General features: G+C 35.8%; 1 protein-coding gene across 1 annotated transcript in view; it reads right to left on the bottom strand.

The window, feature by feature from the left end:
* ZPLD1 (zona pellucida like domain containing 1) overlaps nucleotides 1–25,361 on the bottom strand; it is a 131,532-nt gene that overhangs the window by 30,197 nt on the left and 75,974 nt on the right. The window contains exon 8 of the mRNA XM_019448249.2: nucleotides 13,355–13,468. Coding sequence (XP_019303794.1) covers nucleotides 13,355–13,460 — 106 coding nt within the window. The 5' untranslated portion in view covers nucleotides 13,461–13,468. The remainder of the gene's footprint in view (nucleotides 1–13,354; nucleotides 13,469–25,361) is intronic.

Raw genomic sequence — 25,361 nt, 5'->3', positions numbered from 1 at the left:
TTATGGCAGCCTTAGGACATTAATGCAGTAAGCTTGCCACTTTTTAACACTCCATTTTACCACTTAGATAAAGAATCAAGGGGTTCCTGGATGGCTCAGTTGGTTGAGTGTCCGACTTCAGCTCAGGTCATGATCTTACAGTTCATGGGTTCGAGCCCCACATCGGGCTCTGTGCTGACAGCTTGCTCAGAGCCTGAAGCCTCCTTGAGATTCTGTGTCTCCTTCTCTCTCTGCCCCTCCCCAACTCGTGCACTGTTTCACTCTGTCTCTCAAAAATAAATAAATGTAAAAAAATTTTTTTAAAGAATCAAAAATAAGCATCAGATTTTCTAAATGTGGATACAAACAAAACAAAAACCGACTAAGCTATTTGGAGAAATAAATCTGTTTAAAAAAGAAAACAAGCAAACTAAAAGATAATTTTACTAAATGAGATGATGTTCACCTAAGTAATATGCAAATATCATTCAAGACTTTTTGGCATAGAATTAATTCACTTAAATACCACAATTCTAATCTAAGGGTAAAAGTGTTCAACAGCATATTTCTTTGGAGTATTCATTCTCCGTGGTGGTTTTTGATGGCTAAGTGAGTCATATTTTGAAAATGTGAATAAGTAAAAATGAAAATTTCTATGTTTGGTTATGATTTTAAGCTCATTACAAAAAGAAAGAAAATCTTTTTCATGGTTAAAGGTAGAGAGAAAGATGGAAAATCTTTTTCATGGCCAAAAGATATATATTAGCCTAATTATTATAGAAAACTTCAAGCAATATTCCCTTCATAGGTGAATTCATTATGAAGTACAGTAGAGGAAATAATAAGTACTACTTAAAATTGGGAGAATATGTCTATCAGTTTTCAGCCACATTAGCTGTTTAAATACAATCATAACTTTTAATGATGATCTTTACTAAAATAATAGAGTTCATTTTAATAAATGTTTGTGTTTAGAATCTTCAAATTACATAATATATATATATATACACGTACATATATATACGTACATGTACGTGTATATATATATATTATGTAATTTGAAGATTACATATACATGTACGTGTATATATATATATGTGTGTATATATATGTGTATATATATGTGTGTGTGTATATATATATATATATATATATATATATGTTTATTTATTTTGAGAGAGAGACAGTGTGTGCACACACATGTGAGCTGGGAAGGGGCAGAGAGAGAGAGGGAGAGAGAATCCCAAGCAGGCTCTGTGCTGTCAGCACAAAGCTCAATGTGGGGCTCAGTCTCATGAATGATGACCTGAACCAAATCAAGAGTTGGACATTTAATCGACTGAGCCACCCAGGCTCCCACATCTTGTATCAATTGACTGCTCTCCATCTATATGCTATTCCTTGGCTCATGCCACCATTATCTCTCGGCCTAGAATATTATATTAGCTTCCTAACTGACTCCTTTATTTCCACTCTTAACCCTCTCTAATTAGCATAGCTGTTAATACATGAATCTAATCATGTTGCCTCTCCTCAAGTCTTCAAAGCTATTCATTTCACTCAGACCAAAATTCCAAATCCTGAACCAAGTCCTCAAGACTCTCCATGATCTGCCATCTTCTTATCTCCGCATTCACATCTCTCTCCCTACTAGTCCCTTGCTCCCTATATTTGTTTCACTGAATTTCTTTTTCAGTTTTTTAAATGCATCACAATGAGTGATGAAAGCCAGAGTAGCTGTTACCTCCTGGGGTGGAATTGTCTAGAATAAGAGAAACAAGAAAAATTTGTGGAGTGATAAAAATGTTCTCTATCTTGATCTGGTTAGTAGTTACATAAGTACATTCTATATGTTAAACAACTGCAAGGTGCACCCTTAAAATTGGTGCATCTTATTTTATATAAATTATTCCTCCACAAAATGCTGTGAGCATTTAAAAAAGCCTAGTACAGATTTACACAAGGCCATTAATTCTCTTTTCTCTGCTTAGGATGTCTTCATACCCCCAGTCTTTGTGTAATTAACTACTATTTATTCTTCATGTCTTGAATTTCATTGTCTTTTCCCCAAAGATTTTCCTGATCCAAAATCTAAATTATGTCACTCCATTATGCTGTCATATAGCCTTAAAATCATGTATGTATTTGTGTACTTGTATATTTATCTTCTGTATACACTGAAAGTCCCAGAAAGAAGGAAGCTATAATATTCATTGATGTGAGTAATGAATTACTTAATCACATTAAATATTGGAACAACAGACTACACTGAGGATTTACAAAGTAGTGGTACTTATTCTCAGATCATAGTCCATAAGAGGAAATAGTCATGACCCAGTTTGACAGAAAGATTGGGCAGAGAACTATGGGGTAGTACAGAAAGTGAACCTCACCTAGACCAGCTGGTTAGGAACAGCCTCTTGGAGAAGATGCCATTGACCTGAGTTTTGAAGTACCAATAGGAGTTAGTGATATAAAGGAGTGGAAATTTTAAAACACAGAGGGGACAGTGTGAATAATGATACAAGTGCGAAATATGCTGAAGCCTGGTTGAGAGCTGGACAATTATGTTGTCATTAGAATTTAAAATACAAAGGAGGAAATGGTAGAAAATGAGGTCAAGTGGCAAACACAAGGGCAAAACCACAGGAAACCTTTTCATACAAAATGGTCTCTGTAAGATAACAAAATATCTACCTCAATGTCGATCAAATCTTAGCTTCCAGGGAGTTCACTAAGAACTCTCTTGATTTCCAGTAGATAGGGAATTAGTATCACTGCATTACAGGTAGTATCACAAATGTATTAAAGTGAATATATATCATTAAATACGTTACAAAGGGGAAGTATCATTCCCTGTAATTTAAACCACCTAAAGACTTCAGCTTCTTCACCTTTGAGAGGAATTAACTGATACTTAGAATAGCTTCATAAATGGCAAAGATTACTTTGTCCAGATGTACAGCTCTCTTCAGTTTTCTGTGTTTAACTGAAGGCTTGTAACTCCTGAAATGGAACTGAATTTGCTACAAGCTGATCTCACTAGGAGATATGATAACAAGAGAAACGCTTTTCCCAGTGTAAGAAAAGAGATCTGTTCAAATCCATCCTAACCCAGTTTTCTAAAGACTTTTCACTGTCCCTTCTGAGAAATACATTTTTTCCTGGTTGTAGACATCCATTCAGCACAACTTTTTCCATTTGTGATGCTTTGAGGAGGAAGAAGAGATACTTTAAGTTGCTGAAGGGCAATTTCTGCAAAAAGAAGACAAATTTTTTCCTCAGAGTTAGTGAATAACAGTTGTTCTCAACAACTAAATTTTTTTGAGACTTTTTATTGTCCAACCTCTGGACTGAGTTGGTATATCCTTTTGAACAACACTTGAGTATGAAGCAACTCAATGATTACAAGTTAAAAACAAAAATATCAAGAAATAAATACCTTTAGATTTTTGATTTTTAGTGTTTTGTGTTTAAACATACAAAGCATTATTAAAATGGCAGGCCGGCTTAGAGCTTATATGCAGTTATACTGCCAGAATGGCTATTTTTCCCCTGATGGTTTAAACAAGTTAAGCGTTTCACAAGACTAAAAAAATGCAGTATTGAGTCGAACTCAGGTAAAAAAAAAAAAGAAGTGCTCTGCACTTCTCTCACCTATCAATCAGGCAATGAGATTATCTCACATTTTTGAAAATTATGCAAATTTTAAATATCCTGTCGCTGTCAACTATCTCTTACGACATAAAAAAATGTGTCCAGATTTGGAGTTGAGAGAGCATTGTTACCATATAAATGGGAATAAAGAAAGGATGAATCCAATTATCCATATGAATAAAAATCTCGTTCTACTTCATTCCCAATAAAGTTCCATTCCTAGAAAACCTAACTACACTTTTCCCTTTAGGCACAATCACTGACAATATATTTGTAGCATATAATTCATATACCTAACAAGTATATCTAACTTTGTTCTTTTCCTCAACAGTTCCATACGCAACTAGTTTAATTTCAATGGCATATAGATGAGACTAAAGATCCCCAGCTTTTGATAGACTGAATGATTTTCATCTCATCTCAATACTGTTGAGACCTACATTTCTTTAACTAGCATCAGAATATGTATTTTAACATTTTCTAATTGTTACCTGGAATAATCAGAGCACAGATCAATACAGTTGTTCAAATAATTTGTACACACATATTCTACAATACAAATATGGCAACACCCCCAAAAATTGGGCTGTAGACTGGTACTCAGCCCCACAAAGCAGTGGCTCAAAATGTTCTTTCACCCCTAACCTGAAAATGTAAAAATCTGCATGAAAATCAGCAACTCTGGGGTCAGTGCATAATATTAAAAAAAAAAAAAAAAAAAAGTGAAGTACACAGGAGTTTAAAACACAAAATAAGTGCCATCAGTTTTATACAAGCTGGAGGCTATTGTTCCTATTTATTTTCAAGACCTAAACTACATGCCAGTTCATGTCAACAAAGTATTTTTAAAAACCATTTATTGTATACATATTACACGTCAGTCTCTGTACTAGACTCTGAAGATAAAGGCATTAGTAACACTCCTTTACTTCAAGATGCTCATGTTTAATTCAAGGAGACAGAAAAACTAGACGATTATAATGCAGCTTACTAAAGATGAGGCTTATATACCATATTATATACAACCACGTGTCTATAAGGGAGGAGTGCTTGGAAGGGATTGTTGAGAAGAAATAAACTCCAATGGTCTAAATTCTATAAGAAAATGATTAGGTGATGGCATGAACAGATCTCAAACTGATACTCAGACTTCTAGCTTTAGTGGGTGACTAGATTATTTCCTGAGGTAAAGAATGCAGGAAAGAAAAATGAAAATCTCAGTTTTTGAGAGGCTGAGGTATATGTGGGACACTCAACAGAAATGTACAACAGGTAGTCAGAAATAGGAGTCTACTATTTGGAGAATAGAAAAGAGTGAAAAATATAAATTTAAGAATACCAAATACTCAATGTATCACTCATAAACAATAATAATAGATGAAACACCCAATGAGAGAATTCAAATAAGAGGAGAAATAAGCTGAAAACAGAAAAATAATATATACATTGTCCATTAATGAGACTTTCCCTCTTTTCCCAATGGAGAGTAATAGTTCTCTGGGGCTCTACCTTGCATCCATTTAACTGTGACTCTACTGTTCTGCTTATATTATATCTGGGAATGGATATTTGCTTTCCCAGTAGATTATGAACTCATTGAAAGCTCTGGATTTTCCCAGAGTGCCTAACAAATACTCAACAAATGTCTATTAAAATTTGCTTAATTCAATTCCTTCACAAACAGCACACATGGTTTCTAACTTTTAATAAGTTCTAAGATTCACAAATATGTGTGCAATTAATACGATTTCATGTTTACTGTTCATCCAGAACTCATATTTCCTATCTGTACTCTGCCACGTGCCTGAGATGATTCCTGTTTTTAGAGTTTTAGACAAGCATCAATATCTTTAATGTCAGGTATTTTCTGACTTCCAATTGAGAAAACTCAACCCATTAAGTATTATGAAATTGATAGATTTTTTTATATTTTGGGGGGGTATTTAACCTTTTAAAATAAATTAGTCTTGGTAGCCTACTATCTTGCCTTATTATTAATGATTTTTTAAAATTATTCTCCTTTAACAGTGATAGATTTGCTGATTCCTATTGTCATTAATAGCAAGCAAGGGCATGACAGCCACCTGGGGCTGATATACACAGTGTGGTTATGTAACAACACAAAGCAAGCAAGACATCATGAGTACCGTGCTCTAAGCAGCACTTATTACATTGTACATATATATCACCAGTGAATTTTATTAAAATGCAGATTCTGATTCAGTAGCTCTGAGATGGGACCTGATTTATGTGTTTCTCACAAGCCCTCAGGTGATGCCAATGCTTCAAGTCTCTTAATCAATTGAACTGCTTAGTCACATCTATATACTTTGGGCAGAAGCTAACCCTTGGGGTGGATGCTATCTGGTGGGATCAAGCACTGCCACCACATACCTATTTGTATGATTTATATGCTGGCAAGAGGGAGAAGGTCAGTTGAAAAAGGATGAGAGAAAGGGAGAGAGAGGGGAGGAGGAATCATGAAGGAGAAAATTCCTTTCCTTGTGTGAGGAACTTTTTTTGTTAAGTTTGTTTATTTTTTTTATTTTTTTTTTTTTTATTTTTGGGACAGAGAGAGACAGAACATGAACGGGGGAGGGGCAGAGAGAGAGGGAGACACAGAATGGGAAACAGGCTCCAGGCTCTGAGCCATCAGCCCAGAGCCTGACGCGGGGCTCGAACTCACAGACCGCGAGATCGTGACCTGGCTGAAGTCGGAAGCTTAACCGACTGCGCCACCCAGGCGCCCCAAGTTTGTTTATTTTTAAGAGAGAGTGGGGGAGGGGCAGAGAGAGAGGAGAGAGAGAATCCCATGGCAGCACAGAGCCTGACATGAGGATCAATCTCATGAACAGCAAGATCATGACCTGAGCTGAAATCAAGAGTTGGACACCTAACCGACTGAGCCACCAGGTTTGCCGAACTGGTTTTGAATCTCAGTGAAAGAGGGTTCGTAAAAAGCTTTGTGAGCCTGAGTCCAAACAAATTTATTTTAGTGCTCAGGTGGCTGTGTGTGAAACAAAGTTGGGAATAGGATCAGTATTCTGCCCCCACTTCTACCCCATTCCGTAAACCATAGCAGTTTAATAACTGGAGGAGCACCTCAAATGTCAACCATGCTGTGGGCACTCACCAGAACAAATGAAGGACACACGGAGTGGGGGTGGGGGTCTGTTGTGAGCAGGTGGAGGCTCTGTGCAGGTCAGACGCAGGTACTCCTGTGACTAGAATTGTATCTCTATTCATGGACTGGTTTGTATGCACTTAAAAGTAGCATTGCATTGAAACTGATAGTATGAACCAAAACCTATTCAATGTAATAGGAGGAGTCTGTTCTGTATACTGAAGAGTACACTGCTTTGTAGTGCCATAGAAAATCTAACCTGCAGTTAGAGTGGGAGAGAGCCAAAGCATAAGAGACTGTTAAAAACTGAGAACAAACTGAGGGTTGGTGGGGGGTGGGAGGGAGGGAAGGGTGGGTGATGGGTATTGAGGAGGGCACCTTTTGGGATGAGCACTGGGTGTTGTATGGAAACCAATTTGACAATAAATTTCATATATTAAAATAAATAAATAAATAAATAAATAAATAAATTGGTGCTCTCTTAAAAAAAAAAAAAAAGAAAATCTAACCTGCAAATAATTTACTTTCTGAACTCCAATAGACATTCCAAAACTAATTTATACCATCCTTGCAGATTATAAGAGTAACTTACATATCACTTCCACTTCTATCTCTCTAAAATGAGAGGAGTAATATTTGGCAATATATAAACTTAAAACTGCTCAGAGAACAGATGCTATGTTCATTGTTTTAACTCATTTTTTAAAGATAGTTTTACCCTTGACAAGAGTTTATACGATATTGAGGTTTTGGAGCTAAAAGAGCAAGAACTCCTAAAGGGGTATTGATTTTCATCTACACAAAATACCAGCAGCTGATGAAGAATTTAAGGTGGATTAGGAACTCAAGTTTCCTCTCTACACCGAATGGGTTTCTTGCCACCTTGGTTTTTCACATCTGTTTCTCGTTAGCAAATACAAGCTGTCGTGTCTAGTGCCTCAGGAAATTCATACGCAGTTTGAGGCAAATTTTGCAGGCTTATATTTGCACTAGCTCCTCTACATTCTCTGGAACCAGAAGAGATTGGTCATCTTTTTCAGGCAGGAGAAAGCATATGGGTTTTACTTATACAAGCAGAGGAAGCGAAAAACTCATGCAATAAAAAACTTCTTTATTGAAATAAAAAAGGGGATGGACTCTGAATTATTCAGTTACTGGACTTGCTTGCTTGCATTTTATCATTTAGATTAATCAGGAAGTGATTAGCGGTCCCTGCCTGGATCACTTCTTCTGCCTCATCTGGTCTAGTAATTGCAATCACAGGTGCAAAGCAGAAGGCAGGCATTGTCTGGACAACTTGGAGACCAAAACACTACTACTATGTAGAAAGGCAGGAGAATTCGTCTTTCTTATCATAGAAAGGCCAAAACATGTTCCCTTGAATAATTAGTCCATTATCCACTCTGACTTCATCTTTGGGCACAGAGAAATGCAATGGTTAATTAAGCAAAGCCTAACACAAGAATAGAGAGTTCATTTTGTTTGACCCACCCCTAAATTCTGTGAAATTTGTGATGCTTAATTTTATTTCCTTTGGAACATTGGTGTTTATTGAAATATTAATAGGTATTAGGGAAAAAAGATTTCCTTAGTCAAGTAGGCACTAAAAAGGCTAAACAAATTCTCCTACTATATGATTTTTCAGATTCATTACTGTGGTAATTCCCATTGTGATTCTGTTAAACTTAGTATTCAGAATTCACTTTAAGGCATCATGGTTTGATGGCAAGAGTCTTAGTTTTACATCTCTGTCAATTTCTAGCTTTGCATCATTAAACAAACGCTAATCCTCCATTTCCCCATTGTAAAATGATTTTAAAAGATTTTATAGGTTTATCTAAGGAATACAAGAAAGAATCAGTAATGTGTATATCACTCAATACATTGAACCCATTGGTTTCTTCCTTATTAGTGTTTAAATAGAATATGAATAGTTTAAATAGAATACAAAATGACAAGTTATGTAACACTGACTTATATTCAGTTTCCCATGAGTGGTTAGTTCACCATTCTTATGGTGTCAGGCCACCAAATTTCTGGTGCCACAAACCTAATCTTTCCTTGATGGTCATTAAAGACTTCTTAGAAGCTAAGGCTAACCCTTATATGCTACCGTCTTCCAAAAAAAGGAGATAGTTCCAGAAGGTGTGTGTCAGTCATAGAGGCCAAATGCATTTATCCATATATTTAATTTAGGCCAAATAATTCTGTGGTACTCTAAAAGTAAACTGTGGTTTGAATTTTATTCTGGGAAGAGCACTACCATAATGCCAGTGGAGTATAGGTCTATTCCCTGCTATTGGCTTAGATAGCCAAGAGTTAACTACCTTTAAAATAAAATGGTATCCCTTTAAATTTAAAATGAATTAGACCATGGCAGTTCCCTTGGCCCAAGGATAAATGCCATGGAAATGAAAGAAAATAGTTCTAATGTCATAAAACAGCAAAGGTCAGATAGGGTGAGATGATTACTTTCATCATTATTAGCATTACTTTGCATTTAGATAGCCCCTCTCCTTTGCCAGACTCATTCTCATTCTATCCCATTGCTTAGTATCTGAGCAGCTTGTGGAGCTCCTGATGATATCAAGGGTGATCCTGATGTGGAAGAGAAGCCACAAGTCAAGAGGGGAGTAAGCAATTAACCTTTATGCTTTATTTGCTCATTCTGGTCTTCTTCTGCAAACAACCTGCAAAAGTGGGCTCACTTGAAAATAATATCCATATAAACTTAAAGCCTCTCCTGGGACTTTGGAGTTATCTGGATCTTAGATTTTTTAAATACAGATTTTATATTGCAATAAATAAATTGCACACACGCGTGCACGCGCGCGCGCGCGTGTGTGTGTGTATGTGTGTATGCATGCATGTGCGTGTGCATTTGGTAAGTCTGGGTATTTGCTGTCTAAGTGGAACAGTACTAAAAGTGCTAACATGTATAAGGTCATATACAAATTAAAAATAAGAGGTTTAATTCTCCCTGTTTAAAATAAGGGAAGGAACTTCTCCCTCCCTTTTCTTAAACTATTTACATCAGACAACTTATAATTCTAAATACTTTCGCCTTTCCTTGAATCCTAGGAAGACTAGAAAGGCCTCTGTCAGCTTTATGACCTGAGAATCTTTTTCAAGGATCTGGGAACCATCTTTTGAAAATACAAACATCCAGGAAAATAACACTCCTACCTCACAGTTTCTATGGGAGTGCGAGATCCTAAACCAAGAGAAAACATGGCTCAAAATTACAAAAGTACTTCCTTTTGGGAAGATACAAGTTTACTTTTCCTCTAGATAAAGCCAATATGCTAACACAGATGGTCATCCCAATCACCAGGTATATTTAGAATGAACTATACGTGACAAATGGTTCTGTCAAGTCCTCTTATTTGAGGACTAGTTATGGTTTATCTTGAAAATATATGTAATGGGTTGCATCTGCTTGGCTATATAAAAGACCAAGATTTCTCTCTGTGCAATCTCTTGATGGATTGCTTACAATGAGCATCACATTCTGGTTAATGCTTGCTCAATGATAAGTGTTTTCATCTCTACTGCCTTGCAGAGAGCATTTCTGGATTGGGGGAAGATTTTATTTTTAATTTTATTTCCTAACACAGACCTGTGCTTTTAATTAGAAAAATGGACTAAAGAAACTAATAGTATATACTATGTCAGTTGTTTTTAACCATGAATGCATATTAGACTCATCTGCAGGGTTTAAAATACAGATAGATTCCCAGCACCACAATCAGAGATTTGGACACTATATTTGGTGTAAAACAGTGGAGTAATCACTTTGGGTCTAAAACACTTTTAATAACCATCCCAGGTAATTTTGATGCAGGTGGTCAGTGGGCACCACTGTAATTGAATGTTTTAACATCATTTTTAAATGTACTGTGTTTCCCTATGCTGTCCTACTCACTTCTGGATCATTTACATCTTTTGTTTACAAGTATCTAAGTACAACATCAGCTGGATCCTCTCTGCCTGGAAATCTTTTTACCTTTTGGCCTTCTTTTCATGCATAACAGGGTAAGGCTTGACCACTTTCCCCAGGTCCTGACCTCACTCTCTGGGCCCTCACTCTCCTGAGGGCCTCTGCCTTCCACATCACGATTAGTATTCTTCAACTTCCCTGCCCATGTCTTTTATTTTTCCTTCTCTCCTAAATCCAAGAAACAATTACCAGTTTCCCAATGTCAACTCCTCCACCTGTATCTTTGCTCTTTTCCATATTTTCTTTCCTCATTACATCAATTATTTTCTTATTGGTAATCCTGATCTCTGAATACTTTCCCTTTACTCGTGTATACTAAATTGCTTCTAGTCCTCTAATCCCTAAATCCTAAACTGCTGGCTCAGGTCACTCCTCTCTTTCCTTCACCACCAATGTTATCTAAAGAGTAGTCTATTTTCCTACCTTTCATTTTCCTGTTTCCCTCTCATTACTCACTCACTGCACAGGGACTCAGATACCACACAGTTATCTTTGGGAGCAACCTCTGTCTTCAGACCCAGGTCCATATTTTCTACTATTGGATAGAAGCTGTCATTATAAATTCTAGAAGCTCCTCAAACTCATTATTTCCCAGACTAAACTTCCTTTCTAAAACATGCAAATGCCCTAAACTTTTGGTGTCAGCAGTATCAACATGCAGTTATCCAAGTTCATAACATCATCTAAGACATCATCATCATCTTCTCTTTCACCTCCCCAATTGAACCAGTTCTCAAACTCTGTTGAGTCCAACACAAAAATGTCTCTTAAGAGCTGTCTCCTGCTGCTGTTCCCACTGACACAGCCTTCGTGACATTTCTCTCTGCCTCTAGTTTCTTCCAACTTGATCCTATCTTTTGCTTCTCCCAAGGTTGGGTTTCTAAAACAAAACATGACCATGTAAGATCCTTAAAAAAATGTGTTTAAAAGGACTTAATGTGTCTTCATCACCAAGAAAATAAAGACAAAATACTGTCCACAAATAACGCACAAAGTCTTCTTGTCCAAACAACTGAACCTGAATTTACTCATCTCTAGCTGTAATTAGTTTATAGGCTATACGGAAAAAGGGGAGAATGTTAAATAACAAACACATTGAAGCTGCATCAACCAGATCCAAAGTCAGAATTCCACATTAGTTGAAGAGATAAGCAGCATTTTAGAAAAGCAAGTGACAGAGAGGAACTGTTATCAATTAAAATAGACTAAAGACACATGTCAACAAATACACTGTGTGGATGTTTTAAAGGCAACTTAGCTGAGTATTAGATGATATGTTAAGGGATTATCATTAAGTTTATTAGACATATACAAAAGGGTGAAGATTTTGTTTGAGTTCCTTTCCATCACATATACATTCTGAAACATGAATAATGAATTCACTTTAAAATATTCCAGGGATGGGAATGGTAAGAAGGAGAGAGAGATGAAGCAAAATTTATGTGTTGATAATTGATGAAATTGGATGGTCAGTACAATTACTTGTTTTACTAATCTTGACTTTTGTATATGTTTGAATTTTCCATTACAAAAAAACATTTTTTAAAAAACCCTCCTGCATGGTACTCAAAATCACTAACAACCCTGCCTTAGAATACCTTGCTAGACTTACCTTCAGATATTCCCCACCCTGAACTCCAGGTCGTTCTTAACCTGCCAAGCACTTGCATACTAAGTCTGGGCTCCTGAAGACATTCCTGCACACTCTGGCTCTTGTTCGAGAGCAATCCAGATTACCTCTCTTCATAAAAATTAGAAATCCCATGTCAACTAGATAACTACCTACTGATTGCTATATCCAAGTATGCTGTTGCTCAGGCATGCTCTGAACACAGGAGTACTGGCAGGTTTGAGAAATATAAAACATGACAGAAAGCATTTCAATTTGCATGGCAAACTTGGAAAAGTGATTTCAGACTCTCTGGTCTTTATTTTGTAAGTGTTTAACTGTGATTCTCTAACTTTAGCTGATATAAAAATGATGAATACTTAAATGAAACACTGATAATTCAGTAATTAATCTTCTCACTGAGTGTAGATTTTAGAAACCTGTGGGACATGTCCATCAATATAGTCAAAAATCTCATATCTGTCACAATATTGATGGTTGCTGTGTTATGCATACTGAAGTTGGCCCGCGTATTTTGGTAATGACCGTCATTGCACTGAAATAATATTTTTGAGTAATGTACTATATTTCACATTTTCTTAAGTATTATTCCTAAGTAAATCTATTAGCATATAAGGGCAGTTTTGAAAGTCTGAATTAACTTACAAGGAAGAAAAAGGCATCAATTAGGCAAAGTTTGATGAAATTAGCCTCTCCCAATTCTATCACCCAATAACCAATATTTTTCACATTTGTGAGCAGCCATTATAATAATATTAACTATGATGAACACTTTGTATGTTAATGTGGATATAAATTACAACTCCAGAAAAATGTCTTTTGTCATTTGCCATTTGTTAATATCCACTTAATGTAGATGGGTATCCACCCCCCTCCATTTTCCATATGTATTTAAGGGCCTTACTATTCAAATATAATCACTCTTTCAAGATATAATTAGAGAAAAGATTAGGTTCAGACTTACCAGGAAATCTACTGTGGAGGTTGGCGTCACAGTTGTAGCCATTAAACTGAGCAGACCCCAGAAGCACTCTACTTGTTAGAAGCGACAGCAACCATATTCGTTCCATTGCAAAACCTGGAAAAGAGTTATTTATCATGTGGACACCATCAGCCTTCACTCTTACTTACTGAAAAGATTGAGGCTGATATGAGCTCACTGTTGGATAGGCTGGCAGTCTATATACGTACAGGCAAAGCTCATTTAGGGACTAAGGATTCCGAGAAATAGTTATCAGCAACAATGCAGAAATTTTGGTTACAATATTTGAAAATTATTTCTACTCTTTGGCGTCAGTTTGCTAAGGGTGACAAATCCAGGCTTTTGTACTGAAAGAACGAAGATATATAATAGTCATAAAGTTTGAAAAAGAAAATGTATTATAAATAGGAAGAAGTCAAACCAAATATTTCACAGATTAGAACAATGTACTTAGACAACCAATCAATGTAGAGACAACTCTATACTTTAAAACACCAATATTCATGAAGTAAAAGGGATTCAACACTCAGTACTTGATTCTCAGAGGATTCTCAATATTCTTAATGACTAAATAATGTCAGGAAAAATTTCCCCTCAACAAAGGAATTCCAGACTATTGCTACTTCTCAAAATCAGTGGTTTGTGTATCATTTTTTTTTTTCAGGAAACACAGGACTAAAGCAAAAGGAAGAACAGAAAAATACTATGTGTAGACTGACATCATGAATCCAATGACTCTTCATTGGTGAATAAATAGGACTAATACATATAAATGAACACCTTGAATTCCTAGGAGAAAGTAATGGAAAGTGATTTTTTAAGTTGTCATTGTGTGTTGAACAAATAAATATAAATTGACTTTGAAAATTAAATACCAGTCAGTCTGGTGTTTAATATTTTATCCCCTGGATACCCTTTTTTGGCCAGATAGAGTGAAACCATCTTCCAGAAGCACCCAACTTATTCTCAGAGCATAGTTTGTGCACTGAAAAAAAAATCTTTTGGGTTGGTGGTTTTGGTCTGTGTGTGAAAAGCAAAAAGAAAATAAAATTGTAAATGGTTTACTCAAATAATTTAGTGCATTTTAAAAGCTTGGGGTTTGGGGAAGGGGTTATGGTATTTTAGCTGCCCTTAAAGATCTTTCCTTACATGATTAATCAAGTGTTTAGCAAAAGGAAGGAAATACATCTTGCTTTTGAGCCATCATTTTAGTATAACAAGTTTATGGTGAACAAAGTCACTTTGGTAAGGATGTGGGAAAGGAAGGCATGAGTTTACTCTTAAAAATAGACTGAAAAATATTAATTCAACAGGAACTTCCTTCCTTCAGCATTATAACATGCTACTCTGGCACGAACCTCATGACTTTTGGGAGAACAGCCACATGTCTAGTTGTTTCTGATTCTCTAGGACATTCAGTAAACAAAAAGTTCACACAAATATCTGATCCAGGCTCTCTTGGCCACATTTGCACCGTGTCATCATCTAGCTCCTCAAGACACCTCAAATAAACAAGCCTTGATCTCTTGGAGATTTTGGAATACTGGTAGGAAAGAGAGCAGCTTGTTTCTGAGCAGTACATCCCACCACACACACACGTAGTAGATGCTCTGCCATACCCTTCTCATGCTGGGTCCCGTTGATTCCCATGAGGCATTGGAGACTCTAGACTCACATCATTGTCTTCCAAGCTAGAAATACCTTCCATGCATAGTGATTCACAGAGTGGGGAATTTTCACTGATGAGTTATTTTTACTCTGAAATGCTGTCTAGCTTTTATATTCTTCCACGGGAGAAAAAAAAAAACACTTAGTGAGAGGACACTATGCACAAAGAAGGCACTGTGTGCCAGGTCACTTGCCTATTGTCCCCCATTCATATTGGATGAGATTGGAATTATTACTCCATGTACAGAGAAAGATGAATAAGTCTCAGGGAGGTTAAGTGCCATGGAAAACAACTGGGGAACCCAGAATTCAACGGGTATTTCTGCTAACATTTGCTATACACACTACCTAAATATCATCTGTTATTTAAAAAAAAAAAAGGTGTTATTTTGGCTGATATTTATCATCAGTTTCTTTTCTTTAAATTTATGAAGTGATAGATCTTTAATAGATATTTTCATCTGAAAATGGATAAGCAAATTCTTATGTAGTGAATGCAACCTGCTTAAAAGATGTATTTTATAGTGTGGGCATTAAGAGGGAGAAAATCACTTCTTTTCAAAAAACGGAGAAAAGGCCTTGATTGTGAAAACTGTGAGAATTATCATTATACTAAACTGGACACATCTAGGTTTACCAAAAATGGATGAGAAACTCGTGCTATTTGAAGCAACCTACTAACAGTGGTGGCAAAGTCTTAGCTTTATAAAGTTAGATCAGATTTGAGCTGTTCAAAAGTGGCATGCTTCCCTCCCTTACACTTTGAACAGGACTCACAGAACTGTCGTGAAGATTAAAACCCTTGATAAATACTTTTTGATGAAAAGAAGACAGAGGTAGACAGCATCTTATTTCAACAAAATATACACTGATTTTGATATCAGCAGATATGGATTCAATCCTCCCCCAGTCATTCTCTAGATTTTTCATTTGAAAATCAAGATGATGATCACAAGACTATAAACTGTAAGTGCATAAAAAACATAGCACAGTCTGGACATACAGAAGACACTGAAATATCAGCTTCAGGGTCACCATGTATTGATGTGCAAGTTGTCCCCTGCACAAGTACACCCAATAAGAGGGATAGTGACAGGGCTTGTGCTCCCTTGGCTAAGACACATGCTCTGGAACTAGATGGCTCAACACAAAGGTGTCCCATGGGCTAGTAACAGCTCTGATTAGTTGAATCACATTATAATATCATTTGTACTGATCAGTGTGTCAACATTAAGGTACATTAAGCAGGAGATTTTTAAAGGACACCCACATCTCTTGTGTAGGCAGTATCCATATTTTGATCCCTGTAACAGTGGCAGAGATTATGGCATTTTCAAGACTGCATTTATATTCCACCTGCAAGTTAAAACAAAATGATGAACTATTAACTTGTACACTTCCCACCTTCAAACCTATCTCATCATTTTCCCTGCACACAGAAACCCTAAACATCAATGCACAGAGGCAAGCTTGAAAATGCTATCTTGCTGTAGCTCCTAAAGTTCTTTTCTGAAATGGGATTGCCTGGGATTTGGACTATTTTGAGACTCTTTACATTCATTAAAGCATAAGGTCCTGTTTGCTCAGTCTCCCTAGCTCCTAGGCGAGTATAATTCTAGACATGTGTATCCAGTCCTGGTCTGGCTAAAAAAGTTCAGTTGAGTTTCATGTCACAAGGTAGAACCTAATTTCTATCGTCCACTCTTGTGTGACGTGCAGTGGCTGCTGTCCCATTGTGGCTCCAGCAAACTGGAGCTTGAGCAAAGGCATTTCCCATCTTTTCCATCATAACTAGGTGCAGCAAGCAACACCCCAGTGACTGGTGCTAACTGTGGTGTGAAAGACTGCCTAACACAGCCAATATTACAAAACATTAATAGCAACTTCATAGATAATAAAAACCTTGATGATTAGTGAGCACAAGCTTCATGCACGTGCTTCTTAGCTTTGTATCTTTATGAATTTAAATTGATGGGGATAGAGGAGAGAGAGGACAACCATATGCACAACATTGAATTTTAAGGAATTCAGATGTATTAATTTTAAAAAGAGACAGTTGCATCTCTTAAATTAGTATAACAGGCTCTGTATTTCATACTTAGCAATACAAAGGAAATCATGGGCTAAGTGATTTTCTGTTAAATATGTCAATATTTCTCATGTTAAATTTTCTTTTTAAAATGACCACTTCTAAAATACAAATTCTGATTTATTTGCATAAGATTGAGCATGAGTCAGAAAAATGTAGTTTCATTGTCAATTTTCACTCAGTTTTGTATAAATTGATATAGTTCTGTCATAAACACTGTTCTCTAATTCTATACACCTGATTCTTTTTTTTGACCTTCCTTTTATTGAGATCTGTTACATCCCAGGCACTGTTTTTTGCTTAATATTCAACTATTAACATAGATTTATTTTTTACCCATGTTACAAATGTGGGAACTAAAGCCTAAAGTTTTTTATTAACTTGCTCAGGGTCACAGATCTAGTAAATGACAGAGTAGAATTCAAAACAAACTTGACCTTTGGAATTATTACACTATTCTGTTTGCCTTAATTGGAGTTTGTCAAATAAATACAACTAATATCCTGATAATTTTCAGAAAGTAAATTACATTAATAATGTATGCTTAACATATGCTTCAAACTGAATCTTATGATTGAGGCAAAATATTTTTAACATCTACATAATTGTCATGACTATTTCACATAGGCAATGAGTGCATAAAGAATATTCTTTTCACAAATTGTCTTAATGATAGTACTAGTGAGTTTTAAGGATATACAGTGTTCCAGATTGGGTTTTTTAAAGTACTTTATACAATTATCTAACTATGAGATAGGTGATTTATTCATCTTATTATGGGGATGAGAAATGTGAAGTAATTTGCCCAAGGTTAAACAGATAACCAGTGTTAAAATCAAGATTCAATGCGCAATAACTCCAGAAACCACCCTCAACTATCACGTGGCATTTCCTTCTAGAAAGTAATCCTACACTACCCAAATGCGAAAATGGCAATTACTTACTAAATGTGATCAGAATAGATTTATTCCTACATTCATGTATTAAACATTATTGAATGCTTACACATACCTGGTACTATCCAGGGGAAAGAGGAACGGCTGAAAATTTTTGTCTGCCTAGAACTTACATTCTAGTAAGGGAAATCAGAAGAAAACAAAATCTATAGGTAAAATACAGAGTATATTTGTGATAAGCACTTTGGAGAAAAATAAAGCAAAAAGAATGATAGGAAGTTCTGGGGTGGCAGGATGGGAGTATTGAAATTTTAAATGGGGTGGTCAGGGATATATAATCAACACATATAAATTTTTTTAAAAAACTACTTTAGTTATGAACTGCGAGATCTACTTGTTTTTAATTTGTACTTCACTTTTTTTTTACACTATTTAGGCATTTCCCAAATAAAACAGACTTTCAGTGCATAAATTATTCTCTGGGAAAAACTTGGACATTTTGAACAGCTGCATTAACCTTTTCAAATGAATAAAGGTGGCCCTTAGTGCCTGAGAAAAGTAATTTATTAAATAGCACCCCTGTGACCTGAGAAAAAGTGAACATGTTCAAAGTGCTTTTATCTACTCTCAAGAAGTAACTTTTGCAGAAACAAATGGGTTCAATGATTTATCAGTTTCATACTTCCTTAATTTTACTGCCTTCATATAGACCATCTGTAAGATACTGTTCTAGTTGGTAAGAAAAATAAAAAATTCAAACCAAACATCTCTTCAAATGTTTAATCATCATGCTAAGATTTATGCATTTTTTTCACTAAACTAAAGCTGATCATTTTATCATACAGATTTACAAAAATATAAAATGGGCCTTTGGCATCAATGATTTCCCTAATTCTCTCGTTGTCACCCCTCCTCCAAATTTATTGGCCACCGACTCTGCAGAGGCTTGCTGACTTCTACTGGGGGCATAACCTCATTCCTGGTGCTTCTGTGTCACACCCGCCAAGCCTGCCCCTCAGAAAAGATCAGAAAGTGTTCATTATACTTTAAATAACTGGAAATAGCTTAGAGTTCCCAGGAAAGGGAAGGAAAAGAAATATGTGTATTTTAACAGAGATCAAAGTTTAAGTTAAAGGAATAAAGTCCTTCCAAGAAACCCACAAGACCCAGGTGAGAGATGGGGCAATAAGGCACTGAATTTTTACAGGTAGGCAACTGTCCTGCTGAGTGAAGTCTCAAAGTGTTACACAGTCTTGCTTCTAGAAAAAGGACATATTGGTCCACTCTCCACAATCATCAGTTTTATTATTTTTTAAGTTTATTTATTTGTTTTGAAAGACAGAGAGCATGTGCACGAGTGGGGAGGGGCAGAGAGAGAATCCCAAGCAGGCTCTGTCCTGTCAGTGCAGACCCTGACCTGGGGCTCAAACCCATGAACCACGAGATCATGCCCTGAGCAAAACTCAAGAGCTGATGCTTAACCAACTGAGCTACCCATGTGTCCCCACAATCCTCAGTTTTAAAGTGCTGGAAGCCATGACTATTTAATGAAGAAACGTGTTTTCTGTTGGGGTGTCTTGACTGAAACTTGGTACTCTTTATTTCCATGTTCCACTTGGACATTAAAGGCAACATATGTATTAAAAGGAAAATTAAAATATAAAACTTTCATCAGAAATATCCATTATCATCCACATACACATTCTTTAACGTAGAGTGTCCTTGTCTTGCTAAACAAAGAATACAACTCACTTGTACTTTCAGAATAATTCCTCAAACAAAGACGGAAACATGTTTAGCCATCAAGAAGACACTCAGAAATTTTATGACTAAAGATGCTGATGTATACCATGAGAAAATATAAATGCTAAAGGCTGTTCCTAAAAGAAAAACCAGCTCTGATTTTCTCTGACACAAAGTGAATGTTCATTTATTTCCCTTTGCCTGCCTTTCTCATCTGTCTTCCTGTGGAGGGTTTTCTTGAGTAATCTATAGAATTTAAATGACCTACAATGTCTAGCTTAAACATTTATTCTAACACCTTAGTTTTGGGGGTACTAGCAGATTGAACTAAGTCATTCTAAAAGGCTTTTTTAAATAATTCACCAGTTTAATTTTCAAGATGTGTGTACATTTTATACTCCTGAGGCAGCTTTGAAGATATGTTAGTATATCAACTTCCACTCACGTTTCATGAAGTATGATAACAAATTAATAACAAAATGATTATTTATTTTAAATGCTCATTTCCCTGTAATTAAATAATTGACAATTATTGTGATTATTTCCAAATGTTTCTTTCTTAATAGAGATAATATACAAAATATTGATGAAAAGGCACGACACAAGAATCAGCCAATCAGAAGAGACACCATGCTGACATATTCTGGCTGAATATCAACACATTTTCCAAAAAATCAAAAGTATTTGCATGGGTACCAATAATGACAGTGGAAAGGTAACTTGCTTCCATTCACTTTTATTCTTGAGCATTCTTGGTGCTCAAGAATAAAAGGGCACCTTTATTAGTACCCCACTATTTGAAACTGCTCCATTAATTAATTCATTTATTTTTTTTTTATTCATTTGACAAATTTTTATTGAGCAGTTTCTAAGTTTCAGACTCAGGGCCTTTGGGATCCAGTGGTGAGCAAAACAAACATGGTCCTTACTCTCACAGAGTTTATGGACTAGAGAGGGAGATAGTCATTAAAGTAATAATTGCAAACATAAAAATATACTTACAAAATATATTTCATAAGTATTATGAAAGAAAAGGAAAGGGTGCCTGCTAGAACCTAAGTGAGATGGGAGGTGCCAAGACTTCCTGCAATGTGCCACAGTTGATAAGAATTGAAAGACTGAGGGGTGCCTGGGTGGCTCAGTCAGTTGGGTGTTTGACTTCAGTTCAAGTCATGATCTCACGGTTCGTGGGTTTGAGCCCCATGTCAGGCTCTGTGCTGACAGCTTGGAGCCTGGAGCCTGCCTCGGATTCTTTGTCTCCCTCTCTCTCTGCCCCTCCCCTGCTCTTTCTCTTTCTCTCTCTCCCTCAAAAATAAATAAACATAAATAAAAAAGAGTTGAAGGATTGATTTGACTTAGGCAGATGAAGTCTGAAAAGAGCTCCTCACAGAGCTCATTGCACAACCACAAGTCTCAAAATGTAAAAACAGTTAACATTTGTGAAATTTGAAGGAAAGTCCATGGTACCAAGCAAGGAGGAAAGGGCCAGGAAGTAAGTCTGAAGGTAAGCCAAGGAGACCATGCTACATGATTTTTCCTCAATGGAATAGAAAGCCATTGAAGGCCTTTGAGTTGAGGGCAAGGATTATAAAACCTGGAGTAAAGTAAACAAACTTAAAATATTATTTTGAACAGGAAGTAATAGGACTTGATGTTAAATGCTAGGTGCAGAATAAGTGAGAGAAATAGGGATGACTCTCAAGTGTGTGTGTTGGTCAATCAGGTAAATGGTAGCTCCATATATTGAGATGAAAACAATTTGGAAGAGGTACTTATTGGCATGAGAGCAGGATGGAGAAGGAACCAAGATATCAGCGGATTAGGCCAGATTCATTGCAACCAAATCTTAGATGTCATGAGAGATGAAACACATAGCAGTATGTGCAGTATAGCAATCTTGTTTTAAGTTGCAAGAGCAAACCTCTGTTGGTTATCACAGAGGGTCTTATATAAACATAATATATACCGACAGGAAAACGTTGTTAACACATTCAGAGGACAGCATCTTATTCAGCAGTTGGGAACCACGGCCACCTCGTATAGTCAAATATATCCCTGAAATTCCTTAAACTGCCCATCTTTATGTGGGATTCATGAATAATAGAATATTTTCCGTGAGTTTCCTTCTGATCATTTCTGTTGTCCTACCCTTTGAGGAAGATGAAAATAGAATCTCTGTGAAAAGGAAAATATTGCCCAATTCTGACTGACAAATGCCCTATTTTAAACTCAGAGGAGATTTTGACTCTCCAACATCTGGGCTTTAACTTTAAGAGCCAGGCATGGAGAACTGAACAGAGTTTGTACTACATACTGAGAAGATGTGAGATAAGATATGTCATCAATGAAATGTTCTTCCCTACATGAAGGAGAGGAGTGGGGAAAGCAAAAGAGTATTTATTTTTTTTTTAATTTTTTTTAACATTTATTTATTTTTGAGACAGAGAGAAACAGAGCATGAACAGGGGAGGAGCAGAGAGAGAGGGAGACACAGAATCTGAAACAGGCTCCAGGCTCTGAGCTGTCAGCACAGAGCCCAACGCGGGGCTCGAACTCACAGTCTGTGAGATCATGACCTGAGCCGAAGTCAGACGCTTAACCGACCAAGCCACCCAGGCGCCCCGCAAAAGAGTATTTAGAGTCTCATGTGGGGTTTTCTTTCTGCTCCCCTCTTTAGATAAAGATACCCAGGCAGATTCATGGGATCCAGAAGAAAAAGGGAGGCATGTCTGGCTTTTCATCTAAAACCTGGTGTGAAATGTCTGTCAGAGTGCCCATGACAGCATGAGGAAGTCAGAACTGAGTGGCAATGGTGATGGGACAGATCTAGACAAAGGAAGGCTCAAGATAGCTTCCCATACAGTCTTCTCACCAGCATGAAGATATCTTTAAAAAAACTTCTATAACCTCTGACGAGAGACAGATAAGAAAATTGAAAACTGAGATGTGTTATATCTTGCTGGGAAGCCAGTAGGTGGTGGATAGCAACAAGATGGATGACCTAAAGCCAGGAGACACCTGGGGAATGTGCTAGAAGCTCTGAATCCCAGTAGACTGAGTAAGAGATTATGTGTGTAAGGGAAGGGATCCAAGTCCCTGGTAAGAGAGAAGATAAACCACTGTGCTTTCACCATTTTGAGAAAAAGAGATCATAAGTTATAGTGGATACAGGAAGAGCACTGGTGATACCTAAAAATGAAACAGATGAGAATTCTCCATGGACTTAACAGTTAGGACCACAAAATGTACTAAATAGCTTCACCATTGTGAGAACGTTAAGAATTTTTTTAAGTAGTTAACGCATATAATAAGTACTACTATTTATTTTATTTGCACAAATTATTATTATTTATATAGTTATTATTGAAAGTAATTAGTAGTTTTAAATTTAATAGTTATTAAATATTATTTATCAATATTACCTTTTAGTTTTCCCTGCAACCCTATGAGATTGTGCCTTTTTTAAAGATGAGGACATTGAAACACATAGAGGTTAAGTTAAGTAGCTTGATTTTGGTCCCTCACGTAGGAAGTGATAGAGATAACATCTGAACCCAGGTAATCTAGCTCTAGAGGCCATACTCTTAAACCTGAACTACACTGTCTCTAGAGCCCCCTTTCCACACATGAAACATGAGGAGGTCGGAAGTGGATAAGGAGAATTTTGACTATGACTAGTTAACCCCAAAGTAACTAAATTTTAAACAAGCAGTGACTAAATTTTAAACCAGAGTTGTCTTGACATGGCAAGATTTGATGTTTCCTGCCATTGGTAATAGTGGTCTCCTATGTGATTTAAGTTCACTTAGAGAGAAATAACAAAAAATTCACTTCAATGTATCTAAGATACAAACTAATTGTATGTACAAAACCTTGTACAGAGATACACATTATCCATAAGCTCTTCATGGCTAGTTTTTCTTTTCACAATTGAATAGATTACTATCCTTCAAGATGATATGTGTGTAGTCAGGGCTACAATCTCAGAAGCCAACGACACCATAGAATCTAACACAGCCTTGAGATTCCAATCAAATCTTGATTCCAATCACATATTATTTTCCTCATATGTTTGGTTTATTTTATCTATCCATCCATCTACTGTTGTGGTGATTGTGATTTTTATAACATTTGGTATTAAGTTTTAGACATTTTGGCTCTTAATATTACAACACACATTTCATTAGGATAAAAAGGACTTTTTCCACATAACCACAACACCATTACTAAATAATACAATTATAATTAATTATAATAGCATTTAATATCAATTCCATATTCAGATTTTCCCAATTCACTGAAAATGTATTTTATACCTGCTTTTCCCCCAATGCAGGATCAAAAAAAGAAAAGAAAAGAAAAGAAAAGAAAAGAAAAGAAAAGAAAAGAAAAGAAAAGAAAAGAAAAGAAAAGAAACAGATAATATAACTAAATGCAAAAGTTTATGCATTGTATTTGGGTTGTTACATCCTTTTAGACTCTTGTAATACAGAAATCCCACTGCTTTGACATCATTTTATATTCAGAAGAATTCTATGGTCCTACTAGACCAAAATAATGAAGAAAATGCAAGATTCTGTAAAAATCAGAAATATTTAAAGCTGAATAAATCATTCAAATATTTTACGAAGGAAGGAAAACAAAATTTAATCTAAAATTAAAACTGTATGGTAGAGGTTGCAGAGACAAAAATTGGGTAATGGGCAACATGAATATAAAGAATACTAGAAATGTGAGATATGGGCTGGATGAGTTATGTGGCTTATAACAACAATAAGACCAATCTCTAATTTATCAATTCCTTGTATAGGCAATAAATAAGGCTATGGTGTATGATGGTTACAAATAAGAATCTATCCATTGTCCAAGTGAAAACTTGTGATGTGACCAATAAGAAATTGATGTTAGCTCAAAAGATAATTGCTTTCAAAGTAGATTAGTATGTCTTAAATCCAGGGATACTTAGGCACAGAAGTATTTAAAATAATCAAAAATTAGAGAACTATTTCTTGTGTTAAAAGAACTGATATACATTGGTATTCTTTGTCATTAATGTGTTAGAGAATTTGACCTATTTGATTAACTAAGGTTAGTCCTTTTATTCTGATTTAAGATATGTAACTGAGTAAATTCAGACTTTTTATGTAAAACTGACATGCTACCAAGATTATACATATTATTGAGATATTTAAGAAAATATAAATTTGAGCACATGTTAAAATCTATTTTTTATATTTGAGCATTAGTTGAATACTTAAGATTTTTTTAAAAAGGAGATAATTTAACTCCTACAAACATACTAAACTTCCTCTGATCAAAATTTAATATGTTTTATTTCCTTTTCAAAATGTCAATTAACTACTTTTTCATACACAATCAAATATTCCTCAAAGACTTGTTAAAAATGATAAAGTCTACTAGAATTTACTGATAAAAAGTCAGAATTTGAACTTAAAATCTTCAAGAAAAGCTAGGTTTGGTCATTTGTAATTCTAATTGAATGTTAATCTTTAAACACTTCAGAATATATTTTTCAATTATTCAACACAGGAAAAAAAAACAGCCTCACACTAAACACAGAATAAGTAGTTGT

This window comes from Panthera pardus, unplaced genomic scaffold (assembly GCF_024362965.1).
Source record: "Panthera pardus isolate Hobbes unplaced genomic scaffold, ASM2436296v1 HiC_scaffold_16, whole genome shotgun sequence".
In the NCBI taxonomy this organism is placed as follows: domain Eukaryota; kingdom Metazoa; phylum Chordata; class Mammalia; order Carnivora; family Felidae; genus Panthera; species Panthera pardus.
This window is presented reverse-complemented; position numbering and strand designations above follow the sequence as displayed.